The sequence below is a fragment of the Girardinichthys multiradiatus genome, chromosome 3 (assembly GCF_021462225.1).
Source record: "Girardinichthys multiradiatus isolate DD_20200921_A chromosome 3, DD_fGirMul_XY1, whole genome shotgun sequence".
Taxonomy (NCBI): Eukaryota; Metazoa; Chordata; class Actinopteri; order Cyprinodontiformes; family Goodeidae; genus Girardinichthys; species Girardinichthys multiradiatus.
The window spans coordinates 8,432,160-8,453,182 of record NC_061796.1 but is presented as its reverse complement, the minus strand read 5'-3'; the positions used below and the strand labels follow the sequence as shown (position 1 = coordinate 8,453,182).

General features: G+C 39.4%; 1 protein-coding gene across 2 annotated transcripts; it reads left to right on the top strand.

The window, feature by feature from the left end:
- The first annotated feature begins 1,601 nt into the window (after positions 1-1,601).
- Positions 1,602-19,828, top strand: mrs2 (magnesium transporter MRS2). Of its 2 annotated transcripts, XM_047362047.1 has the most exons (14): positions 1,602-1,796; positions 1,887-2,371; positions 3,871-3,935; positions 4,159-4,195; positions 7,435-7,547; positions 13,628-13,690; positions 14,044-14,205; positions 14,283-14,413; positions 14,498-14,614; positions 16,227-16,296; positions 18,027-18,109; positions 18,347-18,464; positions 18,564-18,677; positions 19,218-19,828. In XM_047362047.1, the coding sequence occupies exons 2-14, from the start codon at positions 1,939-1,941 to the stop codon at positions 19,275-19,277; spliced, it is 1,566 nt and encodes a 521-aa protein (XP_047218003.1). In that variant the 5' UTR covers positions 1,602-1,796; positions 1,887-1,938; the 3' UTR covers positions 19,278-19,828. The 2 variants fall into 2 exon arrangements, with proteins under 2 accessions (XP_047218003.1, XP_047218004.1); XM_047362048.1 differs by lacking the exon at positions 13,628-13,690 and having other exon boundaries at positions 1,605-2,371.
- Positions 19,829-21,023: the final 1,195 nt, after the last annotated feature.

Below are 21,023 nucleotides of genomic sequence, written 5' to 3'. Positions count from 1 at the left end.
GAAAAAATCATAGATAAATGCAAAAGAATATTAAACATTATGAGATGTATGGCTGGTATTGATTGGGGAGCAGATCGAACATCATTAAAAAGAATTTATACAGGATTAATTAGATCAAATATTGATTATGGAAGTATAATTTATGGATCAGCAGCAAACACTCATCTTATAAAATTAGACAATATACAACATCAAGCTTTAAGAATTTGTACAGGAGCAATCAGAACCAGTCCAATAGCAGCACTTCAGGTAGAGATGGGAGAGATGCCATTAGATCTAAGAAGGAAACAGTTAGCTATAAATTACTGGATAAACTTACAAAGCAATAATCCGGATCATCCCACACGTGATATTTTAAAACCATGCTGGGAAAAAGAAAAAAAACAAGTTAAGAGTTTTGGTTGGATTATCAATAATATAGCAGAAAAATTTCAAATATATGAAAAAGAAATAAGTTTAATGTTGCCTTTGCCAGTAGTGCCACCGTGGCTGTTACCAGAAGCAGTGGTGGATATGGCATTGATGAAAAAGAAAAAGGATCCAAAATGTAGATTAGATTCAAGTATAATACAAGAATATGTAAACAATTACTATCATTATGTCCAGATTTACACAGATGCATCAAAAACAGATGAAAAAATAGGAGTAGCATTTGTAATACCAGAATTTAAAATAAAAGTAGGAAAAAGAATTACAGATGGATTATCAGTATATTCAGGAGAATTATTAGCCATATTGTTAGCAGTGCAGTGGGTGGAGGATATAAAACCATTAAAAACAATCATTTGTTCAGACTCAAGTTCAGCATTATTAAGTTTAAAACATAATCATTCAGAGGGTAGACCAGACATTTTGTTGGAAATAAAACTTACTTTATTTAGAATACAAAGAATGGGATTAATATTAGTGTTTTTATGGGTACCAGCACATGTAGGAGTTGGAGGGAATGAGAAGGCGGACAGGATGGCAAAGAAGGCAACACAAAACAACATTAGCTTTATAATAAATATTAGTAGGTCAGAGGCAAGAAATATAATTAAACAGAGAATCAGGAAAGAGTGGCAAAAAAGGTGGGATGAAGAAAAGAAAGGAAGATGGTTTTACAGAATCAACAAGATAGTAGGAGAAGTAAGAACAGGAAGAAGGAGTAGAAAAGAGGAAAGATTAATTACAAGATTAAGACTAGGACATACAGGACTTAATTCTACATTGTTCAAGATAAATAAACATAATACAGGAAAATGTGATTATTGTGGAGAGGAGGAAACAATAGAACATGTAATATTGAAGTGTCAGAAATATGAACAAGAAAGAACAATTTTAAGGAGAGAATTTGTAGGTATTAAAGAAAATTTTATATTGAGAGATACTTTGCAAAGAAGTTTAGGTAGCAAACATATTCAAATTATAATTAGATTTTTCAAAAGCACTAAATTAATAAATAGAATTTGATTGTTGTAATAGTAAATAAGATTTAAAACCATGAAGAACCACACTCCATACCAGTCGGTGGCGGTAATGCACATCTTCAAGTTATTTGCCAACTGCCAAAAAACAACACAGAAGAAGAAGAACAGAGACGATCTTTGAGGGTCGGTCACCGCGGTGCATTGTGGATACTGTTCTTGCTTCTGTCCTGTTTTCTAGCTGAAGTTGCCTCAGTCGAGCCGATAATGAGCAGGAGGTGCTCAGGTGTTTTAGTTTGTGAGTTTATCAGGGCAGTAAACTGGTAAATCCGAAGAGTTAGCATCAACAAGCGGAAGTCCAGATGATGTTTTGAAAACACTGAGAGGAAGGTTAGAGAACTAGTACCGCATGTACACAACCTGAGTTTACTTCACAGTTAGTGCTACGACTTTCCCCTCTTGTTACTTGGACTCACACAGGTTTGGACCACTCAGGAGATGACTCAAGTATGACTGTTTTTTATGGAGGCTGATGCTGCCATGCACGTATTTTTGTTCTAACATTTTTCGGACTTCGTCGCGGTGCCTTAACAACAAACACATGTCAGTCTGTGTGAAGGCTGTGTGTTTTGTTGGAATGGAGGTAAAGCTGCACAGACTTCTGCTGGCTAGCTGCATGAACTCCTCCAGGATCACGTCAGCTGGAAAACGAGTTTTCAGCTCCTGCTGCTCTCTAACGTCACGATTTGGTGGGAATCAAACCCTCATCCTTTTTAGTGGACCCACGTTGGCACACCAGCTAAAGCAAGCTGTGCCACTTGGTAACAGAAAGGTGGGATTGCTCAGCAGGAGCTACGGTGATGATGGCTCTAAATCCACATGCTGTCAGAGGCCGGTTTTATTGAGAGGTCAGTCTGCGGGGCTCAGGAAGGAGATCCTGCTGCAAGGAGGAGCAACCTGGCCTGGTAAGATTTACACAGATTAACTCAAGTCACTTTGATTACAGGTAACTGTAACACCTTTGTTTAGTCTAAGGTATCTTGTAGCAGAAATTCGTTTTAGTCTTAGTAGATCTCAGATCTAGGAATTACCATCTCAAATGTACCTCAGCATATAACATATTTATTGTCACTATTTGTTTAAAAATCTAAGCCAAAAGGCAGAATCGTTCAGTGCCTTTATCCGCCAGGAACCCCTAGTCAAATGCCCTTAATTTGTTTATTGGAGTAACAAATATTTCTTACATACAAGATACTGTGTAAAGACACCCCTAATATTTTATACTTTATTTTAAAGAAGCAAGACTTGAGTGCAACCTTATAGGGGTCTTCATTGATAGATGGAAAGCTGTGTCAAATATTTTCCTTAGATTGTTTTGCTACTTTTTTCACCCTTTTTCATCCCAGTCCTTGTACCTTGCCACAGCAGCTTTCTGCAGTTCGCTTTAAAAAATAAGATTTAACAACTGGTGGACGAAGTGAAAAGGTGTCTGTTTTTAGAAAACAATTTACATTGGATGGTGTCTGATGGTCATGTATTTGAGGAAAAGCAAATGCATGACATGAGCGAGTTGATCCTCTACTACTAATGTGTAGTTTTCAGCTAATAGTTCAGGAATTACCTTGTTGGAGCTAGAATATATTTTAGCTCTGCCAAACTGTGCTATCTTTGGGATTTTTATACACATGACTGAAGAGATGGGAACAAATTGTGTGTTTGTGACAGACTGCTAATAACAACATGCATCATTATCTAATTTATTGCCAACACTGGTCAGTCCCTTGTGGTTGGTGCCCTCTAAATGCCTAGATGATTCATAGCTGAGAGGTAAATGGCTTGATGAACCACAACAAAAACATTCCACATTTCTATGCATGCTAATACCTCTGCATGCTTCCAGAAAAGTCTGTTCGGGGGGGAAGGGCCTTGATTGACAAATCAATACGTTCTCATGAGGGAACTGAAGCTGTTTTAAACAGAGCAATGGGTTCAGAGTCACTTTGAGTATCATATAACCTGAAATGTTTGGCTGGAGATAGGACTGCAGACAAGGAGACAAAAAGACAAGGCTCTACTATTGGTCAGTAATATCTAAGCTCCGGGTCAGTCCATATTTTGTACCCAGTTGTTGCCTTTTTAAACCTAAACCACTCTGAGAGAGACCATCTGTTGGTAAATAGTTTGTAGTGATATAACCACATTTCTATCCATCAAACCTTGGGTCGATTATAAGAACTTAAGTTATCAAGGCGAGTCTGAACTGATTCATGGTTTGTGCAGAAGGCCAATGACCAGCACCCACTACTGTTATTTAGATTTTATTAATCAAAGAGTATTTTTATGTTGCTGCAGTTATTGGAAAGACAGCTCCCTTTTATGTGCTTTACAATTGCATATTTACAGCCGAAGAATTAATGAAATGTTGTCTTCATGGCGTAGTTGTGTTTTGCTTTTCCTTTGCCAGTGTCCGTTGTGCGCAGCAGAGTGACCGATGCCCCTCTGTCCAGCGTGTCTCCAACTTTTGTCGTGGTGAGATAATCGACACTTACAAGAGTGGTTTAACTAGTATTACTGCTGTTGCTTCTGTTTTGGAGGTAAACTCAACATTATGATGCTTTTAGGGAAGCATTCACTGACTGTTGGATTTCACACTTAAGACACTTAAGCAACACAATGAAGTTGAAGGTGAAATAGAGTTACATCCTGGCTGCTGAGTATTCGTACTGAGTTTCATGTCTTGTTTATTTGACAGATGAAGTTTGATCAGGAGGGAAATGTGACATCATTTGGTAAGTGTCTCTCTTGAATGAAGACTGGTGATTGGTTCTTACATTTTTAACCAAGACAACTGTTGACTAATTATAAAACTGAGCTGCGGTTCATCATGACTGAACAAAGTGAGGTCCCTCAAACCATCTTATATAACTTTATGTATCATTTAGAAAAACCAGGCTGTGTAGACTTATAAAGCCAGAAATACAAAGTATTCATACCCCCCAAACTTTTTCACATCTTTTCATGTTGTAACCAGAAATTGAAATTTGTTTTATGTGATAGATCAACACAAAATAGTGCATAATTGTAAGTTGGAAGGAAAATTAGTAAACATTTATAAAGACACCTTTCATTACAGTCTTTTTGCACACTCTCCTATTCTAAATAGCTCAATCTCAGTCAGATTGGATGGAGGAAACCTGGAATCTGAAGTTTTCACGTCTTGCACAGCTTTTCAATTAGATTTAGGTCTGGACTTTGACTAGACCATTCTAAGACATACATATTCTTTTATCTAAACCATTGTATTGTAGCTCTGGCTGTCTGGAAAGGGCTCAAGCTAATCACCAACTACAAGCCAAAAGCCCCCCACTCCATCAACGACCGACGCCTCGCCAACGACCTGAACGAGTTCTACTGCCGCTTTGAAAGACAAAGGGACAGTCCTGCAACCATCCCCCACGACACCCCCCAATAGCTGCAGCCACAATCCACCACCCCCACCTCCCCAACCTCAAGAGGGGCCTTGGCACCTCCAACCCCCACCCTGAAGTTCCCCCCCACCAGCCCCCTACCCACGCCGAGGACGGCTCTTTCCATCCAGGAGAGGGTCGTAAACAAACTCTTCAGGAGACAGAACCCCCGGAAAGCTGCTAGACTGGATTCTGTCTCACCAGCCAGCCTGAAGCACTGCGCTGATCAGCTGTCTCCAGTCTTCACAGACATTTTTAACACCTCACTGGAGACATGTCATGTACCAGCCTGCTTCAAGTCCTCCACCATCGTCCCTGTTCCCAAGAAGCCAAGGACCACAGGGCTTAATGACTTCAGACCCGTCGCCCTGACCTCTGTGGTGATGAAGTCCTTTGAGCGCCTTGTGCTCTCACACCTAAAAGACATCACCGACCCCCTCCTGGACCCCCTGCAGTTTGCCTACAGAGCCAACAGGTCTGTAGATGATGCAGTCAACTTAGCCCTTCACTTCATCCTCCGGCACCTGGACTCCACAGGAACCTACGCCAGGATCCTGTTTGTGGATTTCAGCTCTGCCTTCAACACCATCGTCCCAGTTCTGCTACAGGAGAAGCTCTCCCAGCTGAGTGTGCCCGACTCCACCTGCAGGTGGATCACTGACTTCCTGTCTGACAGGAAGCAGCGCGTGAGGCTGGGGAAGCACGTCTCTGACTCCCTGACCATCAGCACCGGTTCCCCCCAAGGCTGTGTTCTCTCTCCTCTGCTCTTCTCCCTGTACACCAACAGCTGCACCTCCAGTCACCAGTCTGTCAAGCTTCTGAAGTTTGCAGACGACACCACCCTGATCGGACTCATCTCTGATGGTGACGAGTCCGCGTACAGATGGGAGGTGGACCATCTGTTGGACTGGTGCAGCCAGAACAACCTTGAGCTCAACGCTTTAAAGACAGTGGAGATGGTTGTGGACTTCAGGCAGAACCCAGCCCCACCTGCCCCCATCACCCTCTGTGACTCCACAATTGACACTGTGGAATCTTTCCGCTTCCTGGGAACCATCATCTCCCAGGATCTCAAGTGGGAGCCAAACATCAGCTCCCTCATCAAGAAAGCCCAGCAGAGGATGTTCTTCCTGCGGCAGCTGAAGAAATTCAACCTGCCAAAGACTATGATGGTGCACTTCTACACAGCCATCATTGAGTCCATCCTCACCTCCTCCATCACCATCTGGTACGCCGCTGCTACAGCCAAGGATAAGGGCAGGCTGCAGCGTGTTATTCGGTCTGCTGAGAAGGTGATTGGCTGCAGTCTACTGTCGCTCCAGGAACTGTACACCTCCAGGACCCTGAAGCGGGCAGGGAAGATTCTGGCTGATCCCTCCCACCCCGGTCACAGACTCTTTGAGACTCTCCCCTCTGGCAGGAGGCTGCGGTCCATCCGGACCAAAACCTCACGCCACAAGAACAGTTTTTTCCCATCTGCCACCAGTCTGGTTAACAAAGCCCAGAAACCACCCTGACACTCTCCCTTTCCCCCACACCCCCCCCTTTTTTGCTGACAGGACACCTGTAACCTGTAACTCTATGCGTTACATTAACACTCAGCTTGGACTCCTGCTTTACTTACACAATGATCACCTGCACTGTTGTATTGCTCTGACATCCAATACTGCTCTATATTTACTCTCACTCACTTAAAACTGTGCACATATATTTATATTATATTGTAGATATGTTTATACTGTTTAATTTGTACTGTATTGCACTGACTACGCCAAAACAAATTCCTTGTATGTCCAAAAACGTACTTGGCAATAAAGCTTTTCTGATTCTGATTGTTTAGGGCCCTTGTCTGTTGTGAGATGACCCGGCACCGCAGCCTCCACAGAATTGCCATGCATTTCCTACCATCTCCCCACTAACTCTGACCAGTTTCCCTGTCCTTGCTGAAAAAAGGCATTGCCACTGCATGATGCTGTCATCACCATGTTTCACAATAGGGGTGGTGTATTCAGTTTGATGCACAGCATTTTAAATGCAGGCCAAAACATTAAATATTGCTTTTATCTGAGCACCCTCTTCCACATGTTTCCTTTTCCTCTAGTTGGGTTGTGGCATACTTTAGACATGAAATCTTTTGGCTTTCTTTCAACAATGCCTTTCGCTTCCCACTCTTCTTTCTATCAACTGATTTTCCCACCTGAGCTGTCAATCTCTGCAACTCCCCCAGTGTTACTATGGGCCTTTTAGCTGCTTCTTTAATCCACGTTCTCCTTGCCCAACCTGTCAGTTTTAGCAGAAGGCCATGCCTTGTTGGGAACATTTATTTAAGTGTCTTAGATTAAAAGGGGATGAATATCAATGCACACCACACTTTTCAGAATCGTGTGAACCATTTCTGCTTCTGCTCTTCTTTGTGTTTATATTCACATAAGATCACTTGGTGTGTAGTTGAGATGTGACAAAATGTGAAAAGGTTTGAGCATGATTTTGTGAGGTACTTTGTATAAAATGTTTATCAGTGATAATACACAATTCTTCTGTGATGCCATTTTCTTTTACAGAAAAGAAGAAGACAGAACTTTGCCAGGACCTACAACTTCAGGCTAGAGACCTTCGCTTCCAGCACAGCACCAGCCTCACAACCAGAAACAACTGCATTATCATACGAATGGCCGTACGTTCTGTTTCTTGTTTCTAAACATTGTCTTTCAAAGTACAAGCATCTGATGGTTGATCAGCACTCTTTAGCTCGAACCACAGTCACCTGTCCACTAGAGGGCCGGCTTGAGAAGTAGAAGTAGCGATAGGTCCTCAATTTACAGAGTCTTCTCTGAAGCTCATCTTTTGTGTCGACCATTTTCGGTACTCCTCGCACGCAGCGCACTCCTGGCAAACGCTGAAGCAATCAGGGCATTCCTCGCAGGATCTTACTTAATTAAATTTACTAGAGCTGCAAAACCTACATGACCTTTTGAAAAACGTATACATTTTTCAAGTTTTAAAAATACTTAGTAAATAAAATTTGTTAGAGATTAATTAATTAATATATTTTCCTGATTGGATCATTCCATATTTGTGAAAAATTAGGAGAAAAAAAGTTTCTTTTAAATAATGACTTACAAATGCTTTTTTGTACTATTAGTATTACTCTATTGTGAAATTCTAAAGAACAAATGCATAAAAATAAATAGAAACTCCTGAAACCTTTTTGTTAACTTTAAATTCTAAAACTGCTCAGTTTTAAGGTATTTTTGGCCACTGTTATTAAAACCATGCAGGTTGACAGCTTGCAGACCCCTGTGCTAACTGGTTGTTTGGGTCCTACCATCACAAACATAAACATGTGGTGCATGCTGAGCTCTACTGGGGCTGACATTGGTTGCTTGGGTGACACAAAAAGTTTTTAGCAATAAAAACTCCAGGTGGGTTCCAGGCATGAAACAAAGGATGAAAAAGTGGAAAAACAGCTCAATCCCACTGTTGGGTATGATGCAGGATCTGTTTCCAACCTGTTTTCTTAATCTAAATCCAACAGAAAACCTGTTGGGTGAGCTGAAGAGAGATCATAAGGGATGAGCCAGGACTGTGGACGATTGGTCAAAGATTCCCCTCTCTATATGCTCCAACCTTGGAAAATGTTACAGGAGATGACCTAAGAGCTGTCCTGTACACAGAAGGAGGACAAGCACAGGGATTTTATTAAAAACAAGTATTTGTTTACATTTGCTTTTTTTAAATAATTTTCAGTTTGAGATGATGATACAATAATAAATGTTTGATATATTATAGGGCTTTTAGCATATCTTCTATCATATCTGGGGTGCAATTAATGCAGCCGACACTTTTAAAAAGGAGACACTTCTGTATTTTTACTAATCTTTCTCTGGAGTACTGTACCTGTTATTATGGTGTGGACAGTCAAAGTTGCTGTACTCGCAGTATCGTCCGCTCTATGTCTCTCTTAGATCTGCCCGCTTGTTGCACTCACGAAAGCCCTCCACACAAGAACCCCTGCCACTGCAAACTGAGGCATTTGGGCCTGAGTGGCACAAATTTTCATCTTGGGGTGAGATGGAGTCGCCCTTCATCTGACAGTGTTGTACGAAATAAGGCTCGTAGCACTCGCATTGGCCACAGACCAGAGTCCCTTGGCTGCTGCAGTCGGGGCTGTTTTCCTCACGGTTTCCTGTGCAGTTACATTCACCTGTGGGAAACTAGATGAATCGGTGGGAAACGTAAACATTTTTGGTCCACGATTCAGTTCATAAGCAGAGTTGCTTTCTGGTTGTGACAGCTTACACAGCAATGTAATCTCTAGCTTGAGGCTCACTGAAAACCTTCTGGATGTAATAAGAATAGACCAGGGTCCAGTTCTGTTCCGGTTTGAGGTTGCGCTCTTACTGGGACACTGGGCAGCTTCCACACTCACCTACATTAAAAATAGTTATTAGCATTGGTATAATTTCCTTTACATACATTATTATGTATTATCTTTCTGACCTATAAGAGCTGTGGGTTTCCTTTGATTGTGCTGCTGATTGTGACATTAACTCCAACCGGTACATTGCTGAGGTCCAGAGTCGGCTCTGTTATCGGGTGGCCTGTTGCTGTGAAGATGGTGAGAGGAAATGACTCAATAACTCCAGGCTTCAGGTAGAGGGAGACCTCCTGGGGCTGCAGGAGCACCGCTTTGGCATCTGCTGGGTCTGTCCTTCAGAAATATGAAAATCATAACTCAAAAAGTACAGTACCTTGTGAAAGTAATCATACCATTATTCTTGGGAGGAAAAATATGCTATAAAATGTTAAACAGTATCCCAAGCTTTGAACATCTCACAGTGCACTGGTTGTCAACTGAACAACTGTCAAATCATGGCCATCCACCTAAACTGAAAAAGCAGACAAGGAGAGCATTGAGGGTATAGAGAAGTAGCCAAGAGGTCCATGGTAGCTCTGTAGGAGCTGCAGTTATCCACAGTTCAGGTGGGAGAATGTGTCAACCAGACCATAACTAGCTGTGCACTATTCAAAGCTAGTGTTTATGAAAGAAAGGAACAAAGAAGCCGTCGTTGAAAGACACAAGAATTCCAGTTTAAATTTTGCCATATGCTATGTAGGGAAGAGAGGAAACTGCTCTGGTCAGACTAGAGCAAAGTTAAACTTTTGGCTTACATGCAAAACTGTGTTGTGAGAAACTCTGTACTTCACTCTGAACACACTATTCCCATGGTGACACATGGCGGTGGCAGCATCTTACTGTGGGGATTTCTTCAGCAGGGACAAAGAAGCTGGTCAGAGTTGATTTAGAAGATTGATGGAGCTAAACAGGGGAGACTCTTGCAAGAAAACATGGAGGCTGCAAAAGACTGTAGTCTGTAATAGCCAGGGCTACAACAGGATGGTTTAGATCAGGTATGAACCAATATAAAAGTTTGGGCCAATATCAATATCTGATATTATTATTGTGTTATGGAATATAACTGATATTTACTGATATTATTTGTGCTTTATATATTTCCCCACCCTTTTGACACCATGAAAAACGATCATACAGTTGAGATTGGTTCTCTGCTTCAGTTTAACACCTCACAGTCCTGCTTTGCATCACTGTCACATGCTCAAACAAATACCACATGATGAACCCCCTCCTATCTCGAAACACAAACGGCAATAAGATAAAAATAAACCTCAATTATTAATATTGGCCCAGTTTTACTTATCGGACCGATACTGATATGTCCACAGATTACTGTAATGCTGATATATCGTGCATCCCTAGTTTAGGTCAAAGCATTTTATGCGGTAGAATGACCCAGTCAGCATTCAGAGCTAAATCCCATTGAGAATGTGTGGTGAGCATCCAATCCAACTAGGTTTACGCTAATTTGCAAAGAACAATGGGCAGGAATTTCAGTATCTAGATGTGCAAAACTAGTTGACACTTGCATCTGTTATAGTATCAAAAGGTTTTTGTGCAAAGTATTGACTCGAAGAGGGATAAATACAAATGCACGCCACAATTTTTAGATTTTTACATGTAAAAGATCAGTGTTTAATTTCCTCCTCCTCTGGCTTTACTTTGTGTTGGTCTATTACATAACATCGCAACAAAATGCATTAAGGGTTTTGGTTGTGATGAAAGCAAACAAAAGAAAAGGTATAGGTTTATGAATACTTGTGCAAGGCGCTGTATCTTTGCTGTCACTGTTGATTATTTAGACTGAAGAGATCACACGAACATGTAGCGGGTGTCATAAAAATAGTTTCACAAATTTTCCGCTCAGTTTTTAGTCACTAAAAAGCCCAAGGAGACCGTTTCAGTTTATCGGTTTATATATCTCTCTAACCATTCTTCCTGCTATGTTTTGCCCAATAACGTACAAAGTATGCTTACGGTTATTGTATAGGTTAGGATTCTTACCCACTGTCATTCTTTTGCACCTGCATGCTGCATATTCCGGACTCAATCATCAGTAAAGGTCTTTGTAACTGATGTTGCCCTGTCTGACTACTTTTCTGTTATCTTTGAAAGCATCATTTCCATCGACTCAATTAGCCAAAGAGATATTATAAGAAAACGCTCAGTTCAACTGAAACCTTTAATCAAATATACTCTCATTTTCTCTTTGTCCTGTAACTCAGTAAATGAGCTGGTAGATGACTTCCATTCTAAAGCGTCAGACATTATTGATGCCATTGCTCCCATTAAGGTGAAGGATGTCTCTGGTGAGAAGAAATCTCACTGGAGAAATGTTCACTGGTAAGAAGTAAAAAAGAAAAGTGTCGAAAAGCCGAACAGAGGTGGCGAAAGACTGGACTCTAGGTTCACTATAACATCTATAAAGAAAGACTTTACAGATATAACTTACAACTGAAAAATGCAAGGGGATCGTTCTTTTCTGAAATAATCAATAATAACATGAATAATGTAACAAACCCTCCTGTGTCCGTACTTCACTCTAACAAGGCCTGCATTAAATTTGCTAACTTCTTTACTGAAAAATTTTAAAAGATTACAAGAGTAGTCTGTACATAAATATCATGTCCAGCACTAATGTGTCCCACTAAAACAAATTTTGATGACACAACTCTACCAAATCAACTACAAAAACTTAGAAGAAATTGTATAAAGTAGGCTCCTCCTAGTGCTGTGTAGATATTTTATCAAGTTTTGCCTATCATGGCATCTGATTTGATTCCAATAATAAACTCTTTTGTACCTTTTTCTCCCCAGGCCCTAAAAACAGCACTTGATGACGATGACGATTAGTGATGACCATGTTGCCTCAGGTTTTTAAAATGGAAGGAGAAAAAAGAGGAAGCTAGACTTAAAAAACGTTATCATTGAATTTAGTTAGGAGGCTGAGCTCTCTGTGAGTCAGGCTGAGCATGCGCAGTGCTAGCTGTTAAATTGCTTATGGGTTTTGTACAAAAATCACTATTTTGAGATGATATCAACATATTTTCTTTTTTTTTAAAGTTATACAATGCATGTTATACTTTATAATTTTATAAAGGTACAGTTAAAATGTATATTTAAGTATATGTTTTTTAATCTTTCAAGAGTGTTAAGACAATTTTTTATTTTGAATTTTCACACTAACTAATATATGGAGACGGCCAAATATGGCTTTTAGCACATTTTTTATGTCTGCTTTAAATCTTGCATAAAGTAGACTGTTGCATGTACAGTTAACTAGCAATAAATATTGTACTTGTATTGAACTACAGGGAATAAGACAGTTTCAAGCTTTTAAAGTTACTTATGTAAAGCTTTTGATGGGTCAGTTAGATAAAGATATGGTAAACAGAGATGTTCACAAGTCATTTTTTGCAAGTCCAAGTCAAGTCTTAAGTCTTTAAATTTAAGTCCAAGTTATGTGTCAAATGTTTGAGTGACACAGCATTCAAAATGCAAATCGCTTTATAGTGGTAATGGTCTGTCATGACACTTCTGCTGTATGGTTTACATAGAAAGTTGCATTGCGATATCTAAGGTGTGATCATTAGCTTGAACTGCTAAATAAAAAAATACAATTTAAAAAAAAAAAGCACACACAAATGTTTTACTGATTTTTAGCTGTATTGTTCTCCAAAAAATGTATTAAGTTAAGTATTAAGTTATTTTCTTACAATATTGACTTGCTGGTGGATAGAATATTCTTTTGTTTTAACAGTGAACATCTGCTATCTTTTATTACAAAAGAAAAATCAATATCAATAAATAAAATAAAATAAAATAAAAACCAAATAAATAATTATAGAATGAAAACTAAAACTGAATTTAAATGAACAATAGGGATTCTGACATAAAAGGCCCCCCAGTAACAGCTAGTAACGAACTGTTTTCAACACTGTGACACTAAGCTTGTTTGTAGCATAGATGCTGACATCAACCTTTCATATCACGCAGTGACTAACCTTTCAGGGTGGGTTTTCAGGTGTCGAATGAAATAAGGTGTGGTGGACCCAGCATCCTGTATTTTTATGCCACAGATGCTGCAGTTTGCTGCTTGTGAGAAGTCTTTTTAGCCAAAAGGTATTATGAACAGGTGTGCTCACCGGCGGCACCATGATTGTGATGGTTTGCACTCACGCCACATTTGGTCACATAGCTTTATGTCACCGCTACTTATAAGGAAAATAATAGCACACAGCAGGCAGGCATTCAGACAGAGAAGATATTCTTAAACAAAACACAAAAAACATTAAAAACAGTTTCTTTTTTTATTTTTAATATTCTCAAATTGCAAGTCCAAGTCGAGTACAAGTCTCAAACTCGAGTCCCCATCTCCAGTGGTAACAGCAACTGTGGAGGTGGGTCCAACTTTATTTATATTTTTGTCGTGAGGCTCAAAATTTCTGGCTCCACGTCTGTCCACCAGAAACCTATCATGTAGAATCTGATCCTGATTGGTGCATTTAAGTATTTAAGCCTTAAACACTGACCTGTAGCAGATCAGTGAGATTTCATTGATCTAGCTCACTGCAAATGTTTACAAATCAATGTCAACTCAAGGACATGCTATAAAATGCACGCATAGCCATGCTACAACACACAAATAACATGCAGATAAAATCACTTATTTAAAAAAAAACATACACAAGTGTATGCATCCTATATTATAAAAGAGCATGTTTAACTTATTCAGAAACCTGTTTCTTTATAGTCTTTGAAAGTCATCCTGACCCCAGAGTCCCTTTTGGTGTTGGATTTCCGCGGTCTGGTTCTGGAACGCTGGCTGGTCCTGGAGCTTGCCCCCCAGCTAGCATCACAAACACACTCTCTGCCCTTTGAGTTCAGAGCTTTGGAGGCCATCCTGCAGCACAAGGTTCCACATGTCAGGCTCTGTTTCAAGATAACATGAACTGTGTCTGTGCTTGTGCCCTCATGGATCTGTGTCAACAGGTAAACTTGTTGCAAACCCGGCTCAACGATGTTGAACCAGCCATATTGGACACTTTGGAGTCCCTCGTGGATCCTAAAATCCTTTCTGCAGATAGAAGTAAGCTGCATATTCTGCTGCAGAACAGCAAGAGGTAAAGTGCACCTTCACACAGGAGTGTTTAACCTAAACATTGACATATTTCAAGTTTTCATTTGACTTATTTTCCATCTGGCAGCTTGTCGGAGTTGGAAACAGACATTAAAGTGTTCAAGGACTCTTTGCTGAAGATCCTGGATGAGGACGAGATGATTGAAGAATTGTGTCTCACAAAATGGACAGATCCAAGAGTTTTGTATGTTCCTGTGAAATCTTATTCATGTCTCTGAATGCTGAAATCTATCACCAAAGATTTCCTAAAAGGAGAGTGGTTTAGTTGTTGCTGGAAAAAAAAGGAAAAACAAGACTTGGATTAATCGCAAATGGTCAAAGTCTGCTTTTGACTCTAAAGGGTCATTACCCTCATCTACAAATAATATAATAGTTTTGTATCATTGTCCTTATTAGCTAAGGTCAGAGCTGAGCTTAGGTTAGTTTTTCGGTGAAATAATGAGGAGCTTGAATGCTTATGATCCCACTAGAATTGTCCGCATTTTCCAAAATTATAAATAATACATACATTTATTTTGATAGACCAACACAAGTTAGAGCAAAATTTCAAAGGAAAAGGATACACATTTGTTTACTTTTTTTTTTTTACAAATAAAAAGCAGAAAAGTGTGGCATTAAAGTGTTTTTTAATGATGTCCCTATCAGTTTTTATCATCTGGAGAATGAATTGGCATATTAACTCAGGGTCAGTCAAATTAAATGTCCTAAGTCTCTTGCAGCATCTAACAGGTTTTCTGCCAGGTTCGCTTTATATTTGGCTCCATTAATCTTTTTACCGAGTCTGACCAGTTTCCACATCCCCACATGATGTCGCCACCACCAGGTTTCAGTGTGGGGATGGTGTGTTCAGGGTTAGTTTAACTCCATATACATTGTTTTGTGTATAAGCTAAATTTACTTCTATGTTGGATAATTGATCTGGACTAGACAGTCTGATAATCCATATTATTGTGGCTTTCTTCTTTCCTACTTCCATAAAGGACAGATTTGTGGAGCGCACAACTAATAGTCATCCTGTCAGCAGATTTTCTCACCTGAGCTGTGGCTCTCTGCAGCTCCTCTGGAGTTACCATGAGCCTCTTGCCTGCTACTCTAATTAACACTCTACCTACCCGGCCTATCAGTTTAGATGGGCGATCACGTGTTGGTGCACAGATGACTGAAGACAGTTGGTCTCACTATTTTATGTAAGAGAATCAGATTAAAGAGGACTGAATACATAGGCACTCCATAGTTTTCAGATTTTTACTTTTTAAAAATGTATAAAAACTATGCATCATTAACCTCCTGCTTGACACTGCTGCTTTGTGCTGGTCTATCACAAACATTACATGAAAGTTTATGGTTGTATTGTGACATAATATAGAAAAGTAATAAAGGGTAAAAAAATACTTTAGCAAGGCATTGTATTGTCTGATACAAGCTCAGACACCCTCTGCTTTGCTCCAAGATGTGATGAACCATCCACCTTCAAACTCAGACATGACCATAGACATCATTTCCTTCATTGGAAGAAAATGAAGAAGAACCATTACTAATGCCAGATGTTTTTTGGAATTATTGGAAAGCTATTTTGTAGTTGGTCCCATGCACCCACTGCTATCCCAGTTTTATTGGATCTGTCACATTTCTCCCAGTTATATTCAAATGCTGTGAATATTTGGTATTGGATTTCAATGCAAATGTGTATTTAATCTCGAATATGTTATTCCATTATTTTATTTGAGGTTCATTATGCAGCAGCGTAAATGTGTTTTATGCTTAAATGATAAACTATGTATCTTTGTGCTTTTCAGTGAGGAGAGCAGTTTTGGTATCGACCATTGCGAGGAGATGGAGCTTTTACTGGAGAATTACTACCTGCAGGTAGTTGAACAGAAACAATGAATATTAAAACAAATGTCTTCTGGATGTGTGTTCTGTAACAGAATCATAAAATTAAATAGACTAAAATCCACTAGGCTCAAATAGACCAGATTTATTTACCTTTTCAACAAAGAAATGCACCACAGAGGGAAAATCTCGAGAAAAAAAAAGACTGGATTGGTAGTAAATATTTTCAAATAAGGACTAATTGATGGACTTCTACATATATAACTTGTTTTTATACAGTTTCACATTAATATTTCAGAATGTTAAGTCATTTTATCTGGACGGTGTTGATTCCTGCTGAGCTGGATGTGTCACCATGTTCCATAGGGAGAGGCAGAGTCTCAATAAAACAATCAGGCTAAACAGAATCCAGGTGCTTTGATGAGATGTATAACATATCAGAACTCAAGGCCCACAGGCTACATCCAGCATTCAATACATCTGTAGGACCATTTGCTAGGCGTGGAAGCAGTTGCCCACCAATCACAGACTAACTGGGTCCTGGGCTTGGCCTTTGCTGCAGAAGATGGGAAGCTCAGCGCCCTACCTCACACCCTCTGCTTCTTTGGCCTGGGGCTGCTTATTATTATTACATCAAGGTGGCCTGCCCACTTTAGATGCTGGATCCAGTCTCGATTTAATAAAGTTAATTATGCAATCAGGATACTGTCATGAGATATCGTTTTTTTAGTGCAAATCTGCTAATGACCAATGAGTATTCATCCCAGAGACAGTGACTGAATTCCTCCTCCAACCTGCTAGAATGCTCTTGTTTGGTAGTCCTCCATTGGGTGAGCAACTCTTCTCAGTGTTGAAGATCTATTTTATGAGTTACCACAGCTCATAACCTAAGGCTAATTAACTTACTGCATAAAAAAGAAACAGAAAAAACACATTGCTTCTGGCTATTCAGATTTATGTATTGGGGTTTCGTCCTTCAGGAATGAGTCTGACATCTGAAGCATTCAGGTGTTTAACATAAAGCAGAGGTTGGAAGACAGTCTGTAGTGATCTAAAATAAATAATTGCCCATCAATCTGGAAAGGATTAAAATCCCATTTCCAAACAGTTGGGGGCTCGTCTTTTCACTGATATTTACAAGTGGAAAACATTTAGGATAGCTGCCAATCAATCATCACTGTAATTATTCAAATATGGCTTGTTTAGTGGGGTTGCCAGAAGCAGCTATTTTGCTTTCAAGTGCTTTGTCTGATCCAGGTGAGATTTGGAACAATTTCTTTGAAATGGACAATTTTATAATAAAGATGTGTGGCTGTAAATCACAGCACTGGATTTGATTGAAACTACCCACAGCCTGGCATGAAAAACAACGCTTCAAACCATTTCAAGAACTGCAGTGAAGGGATGATGATGATGATTTGGGATGATTTATGCAGTGAATGACCTGGGCTTCCTGCAGTCAATAACTCATTCTGTTTAGCAAAGTATTCTTGAGTACATCAGTGAGACAATTAGTTGAAAAACAGACAATAGAGAATGATGATGTTGCAGTGAGTCGCCAAGGTTCAGAGCTCAGCTCCATGTTAATGACACTCCACGATATCTTAGGTATAGTTTTTCATCTAGGTTTTTATCCAACTAACTTCAATTTTAATGGGAGACCAAATAATTTCTGGTGTGTTCTAAAGCAGGAAACCTAAAAGAGGATGTTTTTAGTTTTGACCATGACAGTTCAGATCATGAAATCTTTCCACTGCGTACAGGCCGAGGAGCTGGGCAACAAGGCCAGAGAGCTGAAGGGTCTGATAGACGACTCAGAGAGTGTCATCTTTATCAATCTAGACAGGTACGCATCCTGATTAGACATTATTTTTACATTTCACATGGACATACACATCTAGAGGAAGTGACATATCAATACAATAAGGATTCAGTGTTGTTGGAAACTGCTGTTATGTTTATTTGCTCTTAACGTCTGTTGATTTTCCTTTGATTTTTAGGAAAAGTTGTGAAAATATTTTAAACTACCTTAACATAAAAAAAAACCTGTGCCTATGTGTTTTTTTTTTTTTTTTTGCTTTAGCCATCGTAACGTGATGATGCGTCTGAATCTGCAGCTGACAATGGGTTCCTTCTCCCTGACCCTGTTTGGTCTGATCGGAGTAGCTTTTGGAATGAATTTAACGACAGTCTTTGAAGATGTAAGTCATTCTGCTGTTAGATCATTATACCTTCGTTAAAACCAACTACACCTTTTGCTTGTTTGTTTATTAATGTTGGCCTATTTGTGTTTATCACAGGATCCTCGTGCCTTCTGGCTGGTAACTGGCTTCATGTTTTTGGGCAGCGGGCTAATATGGAGACGCCTCCTATCATTTCTAGGACGACATTTAGAACCCTCAATTCCGCCTTTGGTAATCCAGACTCAGCATGTCCACTACACTTCATTCTCAAAGTTTTCAGACCCCTTCAACTTTTTACCATTTTGTCATGTTACCACCACATTCTCCAGAATATTTTATTAGGATATTATGTGACAGATTAACACAAAACAATAATGTCGCTCTTGTCTTTTTTAATAAATAAAAATGTAAAAAGTGTAGCTATCATTTGTTTTTGGCTACCTCCTATCTCCATCAAACTTTCCATTAATTAAATTACTCACATATGGGCTCCATTTACTAATTGAATGACCTCTGACAGTTGGTTGCACTGGATCCATTTTTTTTTTTTGGTTGGAAAAAAACGTTTTGTTGGTCTGTCATGTAAAATTCCAGCAAACTACACTGAAGTTTATGGTTGTAACATGGCACAGTGTACCATTATAGTACTGTAGTATATATTTGTTATTTCTTAAGTCCTATTTACTCCTGTAAGTTATTGTGCAGAAATGTATCTAGTTATACCATAGGAATGTATGTTTTAAGGCAAGTTCTGCTTTGTTTGTGACACAGATCCCTCCCATTTGGAAAAGAAATATAAAACCATCAGATATTAAGGCTGGAGTCAGATGAGGACCTGGTTTCAACTTTGAAAAAAACAGAACAGGCCCCACGGCTGTGAAGATCTTATCACCATGCCTATAAGACACCATGAGTCTCACCTCTTTGTTTCCCTTTCTCTGCTATTAGTAGACTCTGAGGTTTTATCCATTTTAATCTGTCTGTATTATTGGGTTTTTTCATATCCTCAAATGGATATTTTCATAACCTATTTCAAATTCAGAGTAAAGGCACAGAATATTGCTTGGTTGGTCTTAAAGCCATGGGAAGTGAGTTGCAGAGCTAGACCAAAAACAGATTACCATCCTAACTATGAAAGGAGCTGTAATATAAAAAGGGGTTTATCCATAAGTAGATGTATATTTATTTTATTATGAAATTTAAATATCTGTGTTAAAAAGTTAAAGGTCAGCCTCAAACTTATACACAAGGAATGGCTTTGATTTTAAACCAGAGTGCTTACAGTGTGGCTCACACAGCTTTGGAAAGAATGACTTTATCAGATGACAATCTGGTATGTGCTGTAATTGCTAACATGTGTCATTAAAATGCACTAATGCACAGCAACTGGTCTATGTCATTTCTGATTAAAACAGTGGCTAAGCAGTCTCACCAGTTTGTTCTGAGTTGAAAAGATTAGCAGAGTATTTACAGTGCCTTGCATAAGTACTTGGCCCCCTTGAACTGGTCAACCTCTTGCCACATTTCAGGCTTCAAACATAAAGATATACAATTAAATTTTTTTGTGAAGAATCATCAACAAGTGGGACACAATCATGAAGTGGAATGAAATTTATTGGATGTGTCAAACTTTTTTAACAAATAAAAAACTGAAAAGTGGGGCGTGCAATATTATTCGGCCCCTTTACTTTCAGGGCAGCAAACTGACTCCAGACGTTCAATGAGGATCTCTGAATGATCCAATGTTGTCCCAAATGACTGATGATGATAAATAGAATCCACCTGTGTGTAATCAAGTCTCCGTATAAATGCACCTGCTCTGTGATAGTCTCAGGGTTCTGTTCAAAGCGCAGAGAGCATCATGAAGACCAAGGAACACACCAGGCAGGTCTGTGATACTGTTGTGGAGATGTTTAAAGCCGGATTTGGATACAAAAAGATTTCCCAAGCTTTAAACATCCCAAGGAGCACTGTGCAAGCAATCATATTGAAATGGAAGGAGTATCAGACCACTGCAAATCTACCAAGACCCGGCCGTCCCTCTAAACTTTCATCTCGAACAAGGAGAAGACTGATCAGAGATGCAGCCAAGAGGCCCATGATCACTCTGGATGAACTGCAGAGATCTACAGCTGAGGTGGGAGAGTCTGTCCATAGGACCCTCTATGATGTAAATGTCCCCTTGTTAACAAATTTAACTGGAATAACTACTTTTCCCTAGGCCTGACTGCTGGCAGACCTTTAGAGTCAAGAAATTACTTAAATGGTACCAGTCTGACAACATGAAGTAGGCTACAATATCTCAAACATTAACACACCATGCCTCAAGTTAACAAATGAGAAAAAACGTTATTGATATCTGTTGTTTGCAAACAGTTATGAAGCAAAAGGGACTCTTTTGGGACTTCTTGCATTCATGGTAAATTACATAATACATTTTATTTACAAGCGCCTTTCATAACACTCAACGTCAACGTCCAAATAAAAACAAACAACAAAGCCAGATAAAAACCAGATATGTCTGCCTTAACTACCATTCTTCGCTAGAGGGCGTCGAGTGTGCAGACCAACCACACC